An 18519-nucleotide genomic window follows, 5' to 3' on the forward strand; every position below is an offset into this window, starting at 1 on the left:
TTAAAAAATTTTATTTTTTATTCTGTTATCCCACAATATGCTGTTTGACTTTGTATATTTGTGCTGTGAGTAAGCTGGATATTAGATCGAAATTGAAACAATGCCTACTTATTTACCTATCCTCCCAAGGCCATGATGATGTTTTCTGTATATCCTTGACACCAAATACCTACTCTGTGTAATGGATATTCTAATATTTACCTCTGTTCCATGAGGGGTTTCTGACTATAAGAAAAATGGTTAAAATACACAATCAGAATGAAATTAGGGCTAATACATATTGAAAGCTACAGAAACAAATTGTAGGAAATGTGACCACAGTGATGTATGTTGTGGAAAACAAAGCATATTTTGAAGTTACATTTGCCATTACTTTGTCATATCTTTTGTTCTAATGTTATTCTTCTTTCCTGTTCACAGTTCTATTAAATTATGATGTCTCCTGCTCCCACACTTCTTTCTTTATGTGCATTTTTTGGGGATAATTGATGGCTATTTGTTCTGCAGTGAATGTAAGTTAACCACTGCACAACAGCAGGGAGATGAATTGTGCATTGTGGCTTGGAGGAATTGGCTTTTATCCGGAAAAGCTCTAGTGTCTGTGCTGGACCAGCTCTCAGTGCAGGTGTCACAAGGATATTACTGCAGCATGAACCATTTTGTCAGAAACTATCAGGTATGTTTACAACGAACATCTCTTGTGGTGATGAAGCTGATTGCATATTCACCCACTTATGCAACAAACAGAAAATCTGCATAGTATTGAACAGGTCAGTTCAGTGCAATAAATTCTCCCTCAACAATAAAAAAAAAAAAAAAAAATCAATAATTTAAAGCGCATTTCCATTAATTTTAAGCTCTTCAAAGGGTCAAATCTATTTGACAAATAAATGATGGTTCCACAATTAACTAGTTGTATATTTTCACAATAAATAATAATAAAAAAAATGAAAGCATTTATAGAATGGACTCACCCACAACATTGCCTACTCTATAAAGAGAACATAACACAGGATTATAATCTATAGAACTTTATTTATTTTTGCAGATAACATATATTGCAATCATGCTTTTTCATATAACACCATCTAGACATTTATTATATTTTTACATATAATATTTTACATTAGGCCCATGAAACAGCTAGAAATATACAAAACAATATTCTCTGACTAGACATTTCTATTACATTATTATTATTATTATTATCATTATTGTTATTATCTTCTTTATTATTGATCTATTCTGTTATTGTCTTTATAATTTTTTACAGTTGAGAGAGATATGTGCTTTAGTTTCTGAGACAGTATTATTGCAGAAAACAGCAAATTATATCATTTTTTTTCTGTTCAACATTTAGACAAAAGAAAAAAATCCAGGTTGTACGGACATTCACAGATACATGTATTACACAGTCCAGTTTACAACATCATTCAAGAGAGAAAACTGCAGTATGGTAACTTTATACAAAATTCACGGAACCCTTTAGTCATTGCACATTTAAATTCACACATCTTTGAAAGAAACATAAATAAAAGAAAAGATGGGACTGGTTCAACCTGATTCCTGTCGCATAGCTGCCACAGAAGCAAATTCTCTTGATCCTTCTTAGTAATACAGCGATATCTGCGGTCTGTCACAAAGTCAGGATCTACATATGTGCTATTATATTGCTGATCAAACTTGATATGTAATAATAGGTTTTTAATTACCCTATGAAAAGGAGTAGTTTCAGTGGTGTTGGCCTATAAAGCATCTGGCTATGTCCTGTTAACAGTGCTTCAGCCAGTTTTGTACTGTATCTGTGCCAAAGTTTCTCTGCCCAGTTCTTGTAATGGAAATATATGATGGAATAGGAACAAACTATGGCTTCCACTAAATTGTGTGAAGGCCATAACAACTTATACACAGTGACAGAAAATATGCTAGCAGAGCAGATAGCACACAGAAAAGAGGCAGGAATTTGGATCAGCTTTTGAATGTACCCAAGTACATACTCTCACACACACACATGCACGCAAACACATATAGCCCATATGAAGACTCTCTCTCTCTCTCTCTCTCTCTCTCTCTCTCTCTCTATATATATATATATATATATATATATATATATATATATATATACATATACATATATATATATATGAAATCTTTATATTGGTTTGTGTCTTTATGTTTTGTTGCTGCTTCAGGTAGCATGTTGAATTTATGGGCAAAAATGGCAGAATTTTGATGCTTGTTGTTGTTGTTGTTGTTGTTGTTTAATACAGCATTCATTGTTTCAGTGTATTCATGGTAGTATCTGAGAGAATTTGGTCACTTCCATCTTTGTTCCTGAGAAGTGGGTTACTAAATAGATATACAAGTAAACGATTCCAGCCAGAATAATGGTAATTATGATAGAAATCCACCTTTCACTCTACACTGCAGCCTGTTAGCTCTCACAGTTTAAAATATATATTTCCATTAGTATTGTATTATTGCAACATAACCCTTCTCCCTCTACTTAGTTGGTGTCAGTTGAAGAAAAATCTCAATTCTCCAAATATTAACTCTCCAGAAGAACTCTCCTACACGCACATGTTGGAATTCTGTAATAGCTACACCTTTATTTTTAGAGGTAGTAGTTTACAGATTCAAACTGTACTTGTGGGAAAAAGTTCTTTTTACTACCCTGCTGCTCTATGCTGAGTCAAAAGGGGATTCTTGAATAATTACTTCAATTAGACTCTTTATTTAATTCATAAATGCTCAGTGGGTCACCAATCTCAGAGTATTAATTTGGTCCATCTCACTCACACACATAGAAAATGACCTAAAACTTATTCTACGAAAAAGATTTGGACAAGATACAAAATTATTGTTCTTTAGAAAACAAAGAAACAATTATAACAGTCTCTTGCTATGTATCCTATATATGTTATTTTTGATGTGATCACAGTTTTCACTCATGCCAAAAAATAAATTGGACACTTAAAAATTCCAAACTGTACTTGTGCTTTTCAGTTGTAGCCCCAGACATGGGTGGTAAACATTTCAGGATTTGCAGGGGGTTGATAGTCTAGTTAAATTCTTTTTATTAAATATAAGCAAATTTGGCCTTACCTGTTGCACATTCCCACATTGTCCTTACCTTAAATTGCTCAATATTCTAGTTTCACTTTACTAAGTTTCAGATTGTGTTTTCACCTACTACACTGTATTTATTTTAATGTATTTATTTTGTGGACATGCAAAATGCATTTTACCAATATTTTTATTGTACAATAATTGGAGTTTAGTAGATTAATCAAAGCACGTTACTACTGAATCAACATGGGCCTCCAAATTTAAATTATATATATATATATATTCAATATACAGTATTTTACTAAGTCACATTTCCTTTTCTAAAAAGGCTAACTTTTTTGCATAATGAAATTCATAATGTCACAATAACTTTGCTGGATAATTTGCTTGTCATCAGAAGTTTTATAACTTTGTATTTTACAAACAAACATACAGAAAACCCCCTAAAAATAACTGTGTAATCAGGTTGGTTTCACATGTCCCCAGGAGGTAGGTGAATAAAAGCAGACATAAAAGTCTAGTGGTTGTTCCCAACCTTGATTACGTTTCTTTTATTGTGGAGTGCCAGTCTGGCTGTTGAGACAGAGATCAGACCTTTTTAGATGTAGGCTTCCTCAGTGGCAGGGTTCTGATTCTGGTTTTCTGTCTGCTGGTCTGGACCATTTTCCTGAGCCTTCACCAGTACCAAAGGCTTGATCATCATCCGCAGACGCTGAAAAGAAGATCAGGACCACACAGCTTTAAAAAAAGCAAACAAACTCATCTATGGTCTCAGCATTACAGTAGGAAACTGTAACACTTAACAGCTGAGAAGTCTGTGTTCAAATCCTTAAGCTGTAACAGACCACACAAGCTGTGCAACTTGGAGCTTAATGGTTGAATGACTTTAGGATCTGAGTGTAAATATTATTCTGCTAGATACTATCAAGGAAGATGTGTGCTCTTCACAATTTGTGAGATCAAGTTATATGGATTGATGTACATTAAGAAACATGAAAACCACTAATCACACAAACACAGCTTCCATGGGTCAAACTTACTAATCCAAACAACAAACTTCCGAGACTTGATGCATTTTCCAAATGCTCTCAACTATGCACAGTGCAGTCGACATTTTTATGGCGTGTTTGTGAAACTAAGCGTTCGGCTGGGTACAGAGCACTAATCAACTTGCTGATTGCTACAATTAGACAATCAGCCATCAGCTGTTACTGCAGGATCTGACACCTGCACATCGCTTTGGATAGCCTCTGTTCCACTGCCTGCAATTATCGCCCATTTATTCTGTCAGTGATGGCTATAAAGCTATATCTGTCAGATGGGACTAAGTAAGCAGCCTATTTATTCAGCTCACTGCAGATGACTGCAAATCAAGAACCTGTTAATGTAAACTGTATGTGAAAAAAGGTACTATCTTCCAGTGATTAGTATCACCAGGTCAATAAAAATACAGTGCACCATTATGTTGCATATAAATGCAATTTACCAAGGACTCCGTGGCTGTTATGTCAATGTCAATGTTCTAGCAGAAAGCCATAAAAAATTGTTTAACAGAACTAATTAAAAATCTGTTTCACTAATCCTTTTATCATTTTTCTACTCTTCATGATAATTTACTATGCTTTGCCCAGCATGCTAGTGTGTTTTGCTCACTATAAAGCCATTGAATTACAGTTGCAAAGTACAGTTTAGATGTACAGAGCAATGTCACACTTGCTATACTCACCATTTCCCTTTCAGTGCGGTGTATCTTTTCACTGCTAAATTACAAAATTACAAAACACAGCTGCAAGCAGCAATAAAGGGGCCAAGAAGTTCAGCAATTTACAGTCACAATGTCAGTTTGATCTGATTATATTAAAGGTGTGGGTGTTAGCACTGATTGAAAAAAAGAATGTATTTTTGTAATGTATTTCCAAATATTAAAATGACACATATTTTGGTAGGAGGCAATGCATACCCCAAGAATGATGTTAATTTATCAAAGACTTACTGAGCTACAATATAATTTCCTTTTTAATGATGACTTCTAATGCTTGTAAAGGACAAATGTTTTGAAAAGTCTAAAATCCATGTGATAACTTTTGAGAGGCTGTTTTGAAGATCACCGTTGCCATTTTTGGTAAACATTGGAAAAAAAAAAAAGTGTCCTGTAAAAAATTTTTAAACCTTTCAATAAAATCCTATGTTGTCATCCTCTTAAAAATAATGGCCTAAGTCAGGGGTCGGCAACCTGTGGCTCCGGAGCCGCATGCGGCTCATCCAGGCTTAATCTGCGGCTCTGTGCGGCTTGCGGAAGTAAATTATAAGTATACAATTGAAGTGCATTTGATTTTTGTCAGTTCGGTTTTTGTTGTAGTTTTAAATTGGCCAATACATCTCTCATCCAACATCATGAAAATATGAAATTACTGGAGCCACAGCAAAGTTAGGCTTGTTTGTGCAGTCAGACGTCATGAATGAGCCACAGTAGATTTTCTCTGGATGAAATACAAGCTTTCTGTGCCCACTGATTGACTCTATTTTGTTTAATTTTAAATTTTTACTATTTTTGCTTCTTGTACCACCCCCCTACTGGTGAAATGTCTTAAAAGATGTATATTTCCTGGATCCAGGAGTCCATATGCCAAATGTGATAGTTGAAAGTGTTGCTTAATTATGATTTAACTTCCTGTTTGACACCTTCTCTGCCAATATAATTGGTTGTGATGGAGGAAAGTTTTTGAAATCAAAATTCCACCAGACAATAATTGTGATGCTTGGTCTTAAGTTATGGTAATATTAGGATCTTTGGGAACTGAAGAATAGCTAATTTGGCATGTGGTTGAAAAGTTATGTGCTTAAACATACCTCCAAATTTTACCTATTGGTGGGGCTACAACACAGCTGTTAAACTTGGTGAAAAGAATCAGGGAATAGACTGTCAGTGGACAAAAGAACAAGATGAAGAAGAAGAAAAGGAGACTACTGATGCCTGCACAGTTTCTTTTTTTGGCCCCTAATTATAATCCCTACTTTCAAAGCTCCCCTTTATGAAAATGATGAGTAGTAAAGGTGATAGAACTCCTGGGCTAGTATACTCTGGTAAAGCAGACGGCATTTGTGGTGACCTAATATGTTTATCTAAGCTTCCCTACATGGTTAAAATGGATCTTTCTCTAAAATCCTTTGGACTTCTAAGTTCCTTTATCCTCATACAGTGTAACCTTACAGCAGGTAATATTAGTTTGGCTTGTGCAAAACATCATGCATAATATGTAATCCACTTGAAGCTCTCAGTGTGGCATACCCAGCTGCTGACTCCAGACTAAAACTGCTAGATGTGTGAAAAGCTCAGAGGTGGGCATAGTGAGGCATTATGTTCTAATATATCTTTGGCTACTTGTCTGCAATACACTCTTGATCTTTATACCATATCTTTAAATATAATAACATCCCACTTACTTTCTTTACAAAAAAATAAATAAATTTTGCAGTAAAAAGCAGGCATTTATTAAAAATTGTGGAAAGTATGACTAAAAAAGGCAGGCATTAATATCCAGGATGATATGATCTTACCTCTTTGTATGAGCCTTTGAGAGTGAGGAACATGTAGCCCATGTAGCCAGGGATGAGAATCATGGAGGAGAGGGCCATGCACCAGCCGACCCCCTGACCCCAGGCAGGGAACACATAGTCACCCATGGTAAGAGGAACCATCTGTATTGCACTAAACAAGAAGACTCCCTGTACACAAGAGGGACAAAAGAATAAATCTCACTATACTTGCAAATATGTTGCCAAGCTGCATCACTCTTAAGCTGAGATAACATTTTTACATTCTGTTATACAGATATGGTTTGGACACACTATTGCATGATGGTGTTTGAATGCAAGCATTTAGCTCAAGGATTAAATCAAGTGTCAGTGTCAGCCCTCAAGCTTAAATGACAGGAAAAGAATGGTACAGTTTTTTCTTAAATGTATTATTCCAGTCATTTACAAAATGCATAGTGCCTTCAAACAAAATATTGACTATAATGTAGTGCTGTTGTTCTTTTCTGTTATATTGTTGGTTTTCACACTTACAGCTACAATGAGCGGAGTAAAGACAACCCAGCAGGCCTTCCACCACAGACAAGGTCTGTAGCCAACCATTTCTTCAATGTTGTCATAGAATTTGTTCACACCTGGAACCAAGAATCAATACCATTTTTGTTGTTGTGTGTCTGTAGATTCATATGTTTCCCATCTGACTCTTAGATGTCAAAGCCTGACATTTTAGCTCCCACGAAGTTGGCAGCAAAAAGATAGAAAAGGGTATTCTTAGTCATACTGTTCTTAGATGGGAAAAAAATTGTTTGGCTCACCATAGAACCAGGAGATTGAGATACATTCGAAGAAGACCAAGAAGAGCAGGGACATTCCACTAGCTGAGTAGTAATCAAACAGCTTAAACACATACAGTCCACCCTGAAGACAAAGGTTAAAAGGAAAAAGAGAAAAGAAGACGATTAGAAAGGAGAAATCATGGGAGAAGCACTTATGTGCAGGACAGTATTAAACTGGTGGAGTTGAGTAGAGTGAGAACCCCCAGTGGTTGTGGCTGCTGTAAAGTGGTTACACATCCAACTGGTGAACTCACTATTATTGAATTCCTTGTGAAAGCTGTGTTTCTCTAACTGTGCAGTGCACACAGTACCAGCACAGCACAAATTTCTGCTTGAAAACACTGCCAGTCTTTAGTCCCTTGCAGCTATCAAGTCATTCTAGGGACCAGCTCAAGAGGATCTGTTGCAGTTTGTCCATTTCTACATTTTGAAGCTTGATATACTTTATACTGCCCAGAACAGCGATTAGGATAACTGCCTTATAATAACGGATTGTGCATGTAGCATGATGGAAATCCAGTGTGACAGGAATAGAGAGACAATGCAGGCTCTGGAATTGCCATAGCTGAACATAACAAAGCAAATATAGAAGCATTTTTGGCATATTATTGCAAGATTAGGGTTTCCTCTCCCATTGCCATTGTCATTACTGTTTATTACACATTTTTCCAACTATGTTTAGATGCTAGAAGCAAGCATAGTAGGAAAAAAATGATTAAGTACAATAACATTTCTCTTCAACAGACTAAGACACCTACTTCAACTATAATCATAATTGGGTTAAAACAGCTCTTGTAGATTAAAATGGGATTAAAATATCACAGTGCGCATAAGCCCCAGGAAATATTGGTCTTGCACACAGAGGTCATTCACTCATAAATTAGCTGTGACTAATACTAAAGTGTTAAGACTGAAAATGGTTGAAATCACAAAATATGCTAGCGGTTTTGGAACTGGTAGAACTCTACCAATAGTGAAGCTTTTAAATCACATTTGCAGAGTGTGCCTGTCCTGAGAATAAAACGACAGGAACGGATGTGGGGTCAGGAGAAACAAAAGGTTGGTTTCCTTTAGGGGTGGTGGATGTGCTGTGAAAAAGGAAATCAGCAGACTGTCTGCGTGTAAAGGTGACACTTTAGAAGCTTGTGAAGTGTCTACAAAGGCTGATTCACTAAGGAGAACGAATGTGTTGAGTAAAACTTGAGACAATCTTGAGACTATAAGGTTACCCTAATAAATTGTTTGTGACCTGATGAGCACAGCAATTTTCATAAAAATGTAGCAGTTGGAGAAAACATGTCCTGGGCTATAGCCAATTTATCCTTTCTCAAGGATATGTTTTAAACTGGTAGCAGTAGCTCAGTAATTAATAATTCTATGTAAATAGGAGCCATTAATGACCATATCACATTACATGGTAGTCTAGCTTGTACGTGTTGGAGAATCCATTTTTGCACTGGAGCACTGGACAAAAGAGAAAATAAACAAACTCTTTGGTAAAAATTAAACCAGTGAACCAGTTTGGTACTTCAGTCTCATGAATTTGACCCCATGACTGTTTTACATAGATTGTGTAAGGACTTCACAGCACGTTAACAGTCTTGCAGGTTACTAGGTCATCTGCTCTTGTCAAAGCCTGCTTAAAATTGCATTATTCTATGACAGAATCATAAAAGTGAACCCAACAAATGCAGGCACAGCATTCACCAAGTTGATATCAGGCTGTTGTTAATGTTCCCAAAATGACTAGAGAGTTAGTGCACATATTATTTCATATTTACCTGTGTGATGTTGGACAGGCCAATGACATAAGAAACAAGGCAAACAATTGCAATGAAGATCTCTCTACGCTTTCGAAGGACCTGAGGGAATTCATCAACCAGCGCAGTGATAAAGCCTTCCACAGTGCAGAACTGGAGAGATTGCAGAATCATGTTGGAACTGTGTTATGCAATACATTTCTGTCACAATAAAAACATTGCCAAGGTTTGGCACATTATAAAGGCACCAAACTGGAAACAAAAGAATTCATGGTTTAGATTGTTTTTAGTTGAAGCTTAGAAAAGTATTTAAACCTAGAAAGCATTGCATAGTGATAAAAGTGGACCATTTTTCTTGGATTGTCTTTACCTGACTGTCAATTCCCAGCATCAGTAGCATGGAGAAAAACAGTATTGCCCAGAGTGGGGAAATGGGGAGCTGGGTGACAGCCTCTGGATATGCCAAAAAAGCCAAGCCAGGTCCTGATAAAAGACATATATCACAGTTAATGTGATTTGTATTTTACAGTGGGATATTAATAAGCATGAATTAGGTGTTTATAACTAAGTGGGTCCATAGTATAGTGGTTTCTACATTTGTCTAACAAGCAAAAGAAATCTGGTTCAATTCTAATATAAGGGAGTGTAGGCATAAAGGAGCAGCTGAAAGTAACTGTTTGGTAACTGTAAGACTGGATAAAAGAAGCAACAACAAAGAGCACCTCAAAGTGTCATTGAGAGAAAAAGTGCACTGAATGTCAAAGCTGAGTATTTATAAAGGACGGAGACTTTGCAAATAACAAAGTAGTACTTTCCTTTCTAATAATCCCAGCGTAAAAAATAAATAATCTTTCTGTCTCCTCTTGACTGTAGCAGTTGCAGTGGCTGATTTTTAACAGTGTATTACCTCTTGCCTGTGTCTGTTATCACTATTGAGTTTCAACATTGATTGCAATTACCTGAGGCTGCCACATCAGCGATGGGTCTCTTTGTTACATTGGCCATAAATCCCACGATGGAGAAGATGACAAAGCCAGCAAACATACTGGTAAAGGAATTGATGCAGCAGACAATGATAGAATCTCTGTAGGGGAGAGACAAAGCACGAGGCAGTCATTGTCACGGCTATATCAATTCCTTATCAACCCGTCACACATTGTGGAGAGGCGGGGGGGTGGAAAGCCATTTTGCATCTGGCAGCAGCACAACAGCTGAATGCATTGATAATGTCCTGTTCTTTTAAAATGGCAGTGCGTTCTAGCAATTTTAGAACTGGAGAGACATATGACTGGACAGCTGACCAGTGTTTACCTTACAAGGTGACAGTCTCTGAGGCACACCAAATGTTTGTACCTATGAATCTGAAACACTATGTAGAATCAAAATAATGAAACAACTGATATAACAGGGGCTCAAATAGTCCCAAAATAGAATGTACTGCAGACACTATGCTGTCACGGAAGCCAAAATAATCCCAGGAAGAGACATCTGCAGAGGCTCCTTAAAAAAAAAATATGGGTGACTTGTGATAGATGGTAATTTTTTTTTTGGTGAACATTCATTCATTTAATTCAAGTGATAAATAAACAGAAAGAAGAACGCATTTTATTCACCTACCTGTATACGTTGTTGTTGAAGGGATTGTAGCTGCCGAGAGCAATCAGAGAGCCTAATCCCAGCCCGTAGGAAAAGAAGATCTGAGTGGCAGCATCGAGCCACACCTGACACACAGACGTTAGAAAAGGAATTCAAGTAAACACTTGTGCTTGTGCAAAATTTCTGCTAAATAGAGATTTTTGGTTTTAAAACCAGGTAGGATTATATTTATTTACTGACTATGAAACCTCTTTTTGTCTGATAAAAACATGTACATACATGTTAGGAAGAGGGAAACAGTTTGTCCACACTGTAATATCAAAGCATTGTTTTATTGTGCCTGGTGCTATGTGATCCACTGTCACATCATCATGATCCAACCTCAGTTTCCCAGTTTTTACAGAAACAAACACAACATCTCGTAATACTGCAAAAGAAAGTACTTGTAAACTGCACCAGTAGTGATGTTTTCCTTTTTGTTTTCTACTATTTGCTGACCATGAAATTAGCAATCATTGTTATTAACACCACTCATGGACATTAACATTAAAGCTCTGCAATGACTGAAGATTTGTCTGGAATCTTAATGACTGGTTAGCCCTAGTGCACTGGGATGCAGGTACGGAGACCTCAATAATGTAAACAAGCAGTGAAACATTACCCCAAAACCCAAAACCCATCTCCCTGGGGCTGAGCTTATATTCTGCAACAACCTTCATTTTGGTGGTTAAGAAATGCCTACATGTCAGTAGAGAGAAAGAGCAGAGACCTCACCTCAGACTCCTTAAGTTTGTCAAAGTCTGGTGTGATATAGAAGAGGATTCCATCCAAAGCACCAGGCAGAGAGATACCACGGCAAAACAGGATGAACAACATAAGTAAGGGTATGTGGCAGAGAAGTACACCACCTATGGGGCACAAAGTCATGATTATTACACAGTAATCTCTTTAAACCATCTTTAACATCTCCTGAGAATATTTGCCATGCAAGGCAGCAACACAGTGAGAAAACTGCTAAGTTGTTCATCTCATCAACTTATTGTGTTACTATGGCACCATCCACACAGAGCAGCATAGTGACCTAGTCAGTCATTTCCCAGCGGCACAATGACCCCAGAAAGACTGGGTTCAGCACACTCCCGGCGCACTATTTCCCTCCCTATCTGAACTAATTTCAGTCTGTGCTATCAAAGTCATGTCAGCCATGATAAAATCGACTGAATAAAAATGAACAGCAGAGGATCTGTCATTGACTCTTGTGAAAATGAGGAAATATCTGTTGAATACAGATAAGTTACTTAATTTCAACAGTAATCTAATGTGTCATTGCACCAGTTCTATGACCTTGAACAAGTCTACAGTTGACAGAAGATTTTGTTTTTTTAAATGTTTCTTTTGATGTCTGAATCTTCTTCTTCTACTTACTTTGCCAGTCCAGCTGACCCCCTTCCAGATACAGAAATAGACAAGCACCCATGCTATGGCAAGTGTGATAGCCAGTGGGATCCTGACCTCCCCAGGCTTCTCCAGGCCATCGGTCAGCTGGTGCATGTTACGTCTGGGGGGAAGGAGTAAAGTGGTCTTACTACATTACACAAGGGCATCCTTGATCTCATATATGCAGCATGCATGGGTGCATGCACAAATATACATGCATGCATCTGATCCAGAGTCTATCCAGTATATCCAGAGGCTCTTCGTGGCGTTCTTTCTCATCCTTAAAGCTTAAAGTTGTGATAGTAAAGGGAAGCTGTGTTTCTATGCACACATGTCTACATGTTATCTTTTTCAACCATAAATTTTTTTCCCCAAAGTTTTTTTTTCAGGCCATTTATTGCATATGCACAGTTGTTTTCTACTGATATACTGGGTAGATTACTATTAAAGGATTTGGCTATTGAATCATGATTTGCAAATGGCTATATTGGACTCTAACCCATGATGAAATATTATGCACATCAGGGAACCTTCCTTTGCAGCTAAAACCCATTTATAACATTAACTCCAGCTTACTCCCAGAATTCTACAACGGCACTTGTGAGGTTTGTGGTGTCTGTGATGCTGTAGTTGGTGTAGCAGCGATCTGTATTCCAGGTATTTCCACAAGTCTGCCATGGCAGATTCTGAAATTAAGGAAAAAACACACAGACAGACACACAGTTTCTTTTTATTGGAGCACTCTCCCACTGCCTATTCTCTCTAGCTGTCAAGCAGCCAAGACCATGATACTCATTCAGGACATTGAGATTTCATGGTTTCTCAGAGTAGTGAATGCCTCATCACAAATGCATTTATCAATACCTTGTGTAAGGCTCTAATTATGTGGGAAAGGAAGTAATAATGTCATACTCTGTTAAGGGCTGTGGGGCGTTATATAAGAGATTCTGGCAAACAGCACCTGCCTCATGATTACAAGGTTAGTAAGTTATAATACAACAATAACGACTGGGCTTTGTGTAGAAAAAATCAGTAAATAATCTAAACACTTAAATTTGCAAAATGCAAGCAGTATTATTATATTTGTTAGGAAACAATGTGGATTTTTAAATATCAAATACTCACAGTAGTGAAGGAGTTGTACAAATAGTAAATGGCCCAGGCAATGATAACAATGTAATAGATATTGAGCCAAAAGGACAGAACAGCAGCAGCCAGGCCCACACCTGAAACAATGGAGAATAAAGGCGTGATGCCAAATTGTGCTGAGAAAAACAAGATGAGTAACACATGAAAAGTCATGTTGAATGCCTAAATGAAGCGGCCAGTTAGAATAGAAAAAGTAGCTTTAAGCCTTACTAATATCCTAAAAATTATTATTTTTTATTTACCTTTGAACATTGGCGCAAGCTTCCACACTCCAAGACCTCCAATAGAAGTGTACTGACCAAGAGCCGTCTCCAGAAAGAACAGAGGCATGCCAGCAAATATAAGGGTCAAAAAGTAGGGAATCAAGAAGGCCCCTGAATGAAAGGTGAAAGTAAAGGTGTGTAAATGACGACAAAGCATATGCTATTATTTTCAGCATAATCCAATAAAACATATGGTAGGGGTATTTTGGTTTCTGCGCCCCAAGATCACGGCACAGCTATTTGCCTGTGCGCAATTACGCACGGTTAAAATTGGGGGTATACAGTTATTATCTGTTCTAATTAAAGAATCCCTGGCGAAACTGTGAGGCTTTAATGTCGAGATCTTTGCACTCCTTTTGGTGTGTGGATGTACTGAAAATTGCCAATAATTCCTGATTACCTCCACCGTTTTTTCCACATAAGTAAGGAAATCTCCAGACATTTCCGAGGTCCGATTGCGTATCCGACACAAGAGAGGAGAAGTCAATTTCCCAGCCCATGTTTCTCTTTCGGGTATCTCCTTTTTCGTCTTCTGCACTTCACCACCAAGGTTTTGGGTTTGTCGTTTGGCGTGGTGGTGGGCGCGTCATCACCGTCTCCGTTAGACGTGTCCGTCCGAGGCTTTGTCCCGTTGGTGGCCATGGTCGAGGTGTGCGTCGGACAGTCCTGACAGTGGAGAGGAGGGGGTTTCAGCACTGGTCCAGACAGATAGCAGTTTATCCGTCCCGTACTTCCAGTTCCCAGACAACAGCCGAGAAAAAACAAAAACAAAAAAACGAATAACTGGGGGCACAGTGAGTGATTAGGAGCAGAGGACGTTAGCAACAGCTCAGCGACCCTGAAAAAGAAAAAAATATATCCAGTTACAAATTTACAGAAAAAGTTAGATACCTAATCAGATGGGTTATGGTTACTTGAATGCAAATCTCTTATTCAAAACATTTAAGTACAGGTCCTTAAATCGAATGTCGGATCTTAATAATGAGGGATTGATTTGCGTAATTCTGCCATAATCGTTTGCAGATGTTTATATTAGGAAAAAAAATTTAAAGGGAAGTAAATATTCCTAACATAATTATTTTGTTAAATTACAGAAAGAATACTTCGGTTTATATATATATATATATAGTGTATTTATTTATTCATGATATTTCTTCAGGGGTGAGAAAAAGAGTCTGCCTCCGCGTTTCGTGAACCCCACGGGATCAAATAAAGCGTCTCATACAATATGAATCACTTTTAATTGCCTGGAGTGAATCCATTTAGCAGAAATTAGAGCCTGCTCTTGTCCTGATTCATTATGCTCTAATTCAATGGCCCACTTCTCAACTGCTCCCGTACAAGAGAAAAGCAATTAAACACATTTAGAAGTCCAGACAGATAATGAATCACCTGGAGAGGCTAATAAATCACTAGAATTTGCAACTTGAATATAGATTTTCATCAATATCCACGGGATAGAATTCTAATATTCAACAGTTGTTTTAATTATGTGAAATAATATGCTGGTTAAAATACGTAAAAATCTGAGTTTTCTCTTTCCATTTTATTTTTGTAATATAAATTTTGAATGCAAAATAAACGACCGCTAAAATAGTGCGCAGAGTACGAATCATGTGCCCCCCCCCCCCCCCCCCCCTTACCTGGTGTGTAATTGAGAGGAGCGGAGTACCACGGTTGCATTCAGAGGTAGAAGCTAAGTATTATTTTTCATATACCTGTATATTATATCAAGATATGCCACTTATATTCCAGGTTAATGTGATATTTTGGCGTCTAAGAGACTCGGGACAAATTCGACGGACGAAGAATTACTTGTGAATTTTTCTACGTATTTAAATTACACAATCTACACAAGAGACATCCAAAATTTTCATGTATAGGAAACATGGCTGCAGAAAAGAAAGATCAAAGAGTGCTAATGTCTTCTGGGGGGGGGGGGGGGGGGTATTCGTCGACCTTCACACGCAGCTGCAGATCCTTACGCAGTGCCACATTCAGCACATTTGCACATAATAAATTCCTTGATAGTCCTCGCATGTAACAAGTATGTCAAATACAATTCTTTGTTTTGTTTTTTCCAGTTTATGCAAAATGCATACCGCACAAGTGAATACTTACAATACAGTCCGTTACTTTGCAGATTCTTTCTCCGTCTGGAATATCCTGATTTTGAAAAAGTTACTTCCTTTCACTTGTACTGAGTAAAACCACGGTAAAAACTTTGCATCCGACGACAGCGGGCAAATATATGATCCAAAAGGGGGGAGGTTGGTGGGCAAATGCGTCTTTGAGAGTGAGGTGCTGTCCTTAAAGGAGTGGTGCTGAAAGAGAGGAGGGGAGAGAAGGAGCTGCCGCCGTCTGAGTTGAAGCGAGCAGGGACGTAACATGGAGCGCAGGATCCTCACTTTCGTCTACATAGCGTCAATGTCACCACAAAGTCGACCCTCCCCAACTCCAACATTTCCACCACTGAGATGGCAGCGGGTTTGAGAGAGGAGCATCCGCTTGTCTCAAGGTTTTATATCCTTACTCCTGCAGCTTTTTTTAAACATCAGCAACTTCTCCCTCTCTCTGTTTCTCTCTCCCCCTTCCCCTCTCTCTTGCTTTCTGACTCACTCAAGGTCCAGATGATGAATAACAGACTTAACATTTTTATGTAATTCTCTGTTTTCCCAAAGTCATCTCTTAAGTTCACTTGATTTCATGAAATTGCCATTTATAACACTGAAACACATTAATAACGCATATACACAAATACGAGAAACAAATTGGGCATAAAGGCCACACTTAGGGTAAAAATAAGCATAGTCCAATATTGTATCAAGTGCAACCACTCCAAAGTAGAGGATACAGTGGAAGATGCCAATGGCTGCTTTAGCTGCTGGCAAAACATGATAAGAGGGTCCCAGCCAATAAAAGGAGTCAGGGTGTGTGAGATAAATTGAAAACTGTGCTTATAATCTTCTTAGCCTGCTGTCTTCCAAAATGAAATACCCTTGTGGAACATCTCAAATGAGCAGTCTTAATGCAGAGTTTAACTCCCACATTGAGATAAAATATTTGGCTCTCACTGGGAGATTAGACTTGCTCATGGTTTAATAGTTAAGTTTGAGTTGTTAAAATGAATAAGAACTAAACTGGTGTCAGATTTTTTATTTTTTTTTAAGACTCTGCATCTCCTTTTGTGATGGTGTAAAACTGTTATGGAGATATTTGACTTTTTTCCCCACATATTTCCACTTTGGTGCACATTGCTACATGACAGTCTATGTTGAAGTTTGATATTTTGACATCAACATAGTTTCATTTTATTATCAGGTGATGCCTTATGCAATTTAATAAGCTTAAAGCCCTGGTTAATAAGTTCTACTTTTCCTTGTATTATTAGTGTTAATATATTTCAGTCATATTCATTTGCTTAATTTCTTTTTATGTCATTTTCCACACCTTCTCTATATTTCTGTTATTTTTTTTTTCATTTTCTTTTGCCTCTGTGCTCATCTGCCCAAATCTTTCACCTCCATCTTCAGTTCTTTTTATCTCTGTGTGCCATGCTTGCAGGCTGTGCAGTATCAATGCGGTGCTGAGAAGCCACAGCACTGAGAGGGAAAGAAAGAATGCCCAGATGGTGAACCAATGAGGGGTGAGCTAACCTTCTAATGATATGAAACAAAATGTAGCATTTCTTACCCCAGCTGGCTGATTGGCCTGCAGGCTGTGGCACCGCTGATGTGCAAAAAGCCTCCTGTTGGCCTGCAGCTCTCACACGGGGGGAATGCAAAATGCCACAATGACGAGAGCTGCTGGTGCCGTGCTTGTGGCCCTGGCCACACCTGATGGTGAGCTTGTGCGCACTGGAGCTTGTAATTACAGAAGGAGGTGGCGGTAATAAAAAGCAGAGTACAGGCAGACACACAGGCAGACAGCTGGCCTCTTGTCAGTTTCACTGTTCAGACATTGGGGACAAAAGCAATGCTCTGAAACTGTACAGTCCCTCATGCAGGACAGACAAAATGGTGATGCAGATGATGATTGTGATAATGATGACAGATGCATTTTATAATTCAGGCATATTTACAGAGCCACTTAGGAATATGCCACAGGTCAATTTCTGTACGTCTATGATTCTTTGATGCTTTGCTTAGTAAGCCCCTTTATACACAATATCATTTTTAGTAGTAACATCTGCCATAGTTCTTATAAAAATGTCCCAGAAGCTATAAATATTTGAATTTGTTGAAAAATGGAAGCTTATTAATCTGGAATGACTACATGCTGATTAACATAAAACCTGTGAGGCATACAGCCACACAAATACCAGCATGCTGCCATGAGTGACAAAGATGTGACAAAGATGCTGCTTTTCAGCAAGTCTACTATGCTAAGTATTTTAGCTGTACATGTCAGCATACAAAAATTTAAGGATTATGGATGTTATCAATGACATTACTTTTGCTATAGTACTTGGTTATAAACTACTGTTATTTACAAATTAGAATGTTGACTTGATTATTCAAGTCAATGCATTTTAGCCCAAACTACAACTATCAACCTCATGGCAGTGCTTGAAGAAAACTCAAGGGTTCATCAAAATTCATAGGATTTATCCTCTGGGGACCATGAATGATTCTACAAAATTCCGGGGTGGGCCAACCTACCAGCATTTCTACATACAATGCAGCTGGTATGGTTAAAATTAAATCATATCCTATGGCAGACCTTTATCTTTAAGCAAACTCACATCAATAATAAAATATTGTTATTCATAAAATGTACAATAGACATTATTATGGTAAACATATTTTAATCTCTGGTATTATCCCATTGGAAGAATAGGCCTTTAAAAGCTCTGTGCTGCTTGTATGAATTGTG

The 18519-nt window shown here is 37.8% G+C and overlaps 1 protein-coding gene across 1 annotated transcript; it reads right to left on the reverse strand.

The window, feature by feature from the left end:
- Positions 1-2151: 2151 nt before the first annotated feature.
- On the reverse strand, positions 2152-15926 carry slc6a1b (solute carrier family 6 member 1b). Its single transcript, XM_030728923.1, is given in 19 exon segments — positions 2152-3781; positions 6628-6795; positions 7138-7238; positions 7419-7521; positions 9221-9352; positions 9570-9682; positions 10159-10283; positions 10817-10920; positions 11570-11673; positions 11676-11703; positions 12221-12353; positions 12809-12918; positions 13358-13458; positions 13624-13755; positions 14045-14093; positions 14095-14128; positions 14130-14181; positions 14184-14482; positions 15766-15926. Coding segments are annotated over 18 exon segments (1806 nt in total). The 5' UTR covers positions 14287-14482; positions 15766-15926; the 3' UTR covers positions 2152-3667.
- Between the last annotated feature and the right edge of the window lie 2593 nt (positions 15927-18519).

The sequence above is a fragment of the Archocentrus centrarchus genome, chromosome 5, assembly GCF_007364275.1.
Source record: "Archocentrus centrarchus isolate MPI-CPG fArcCen1 chromosome 5, fArcCen1, whole genome shotgun sequence".
NCBI classification, from domain to species: Eukaryota; Metazoa; Chordata; class Actinopteri; order Cichliformes; family Cichlidae; genus Archocentrus; species Archocentrus centrarchus.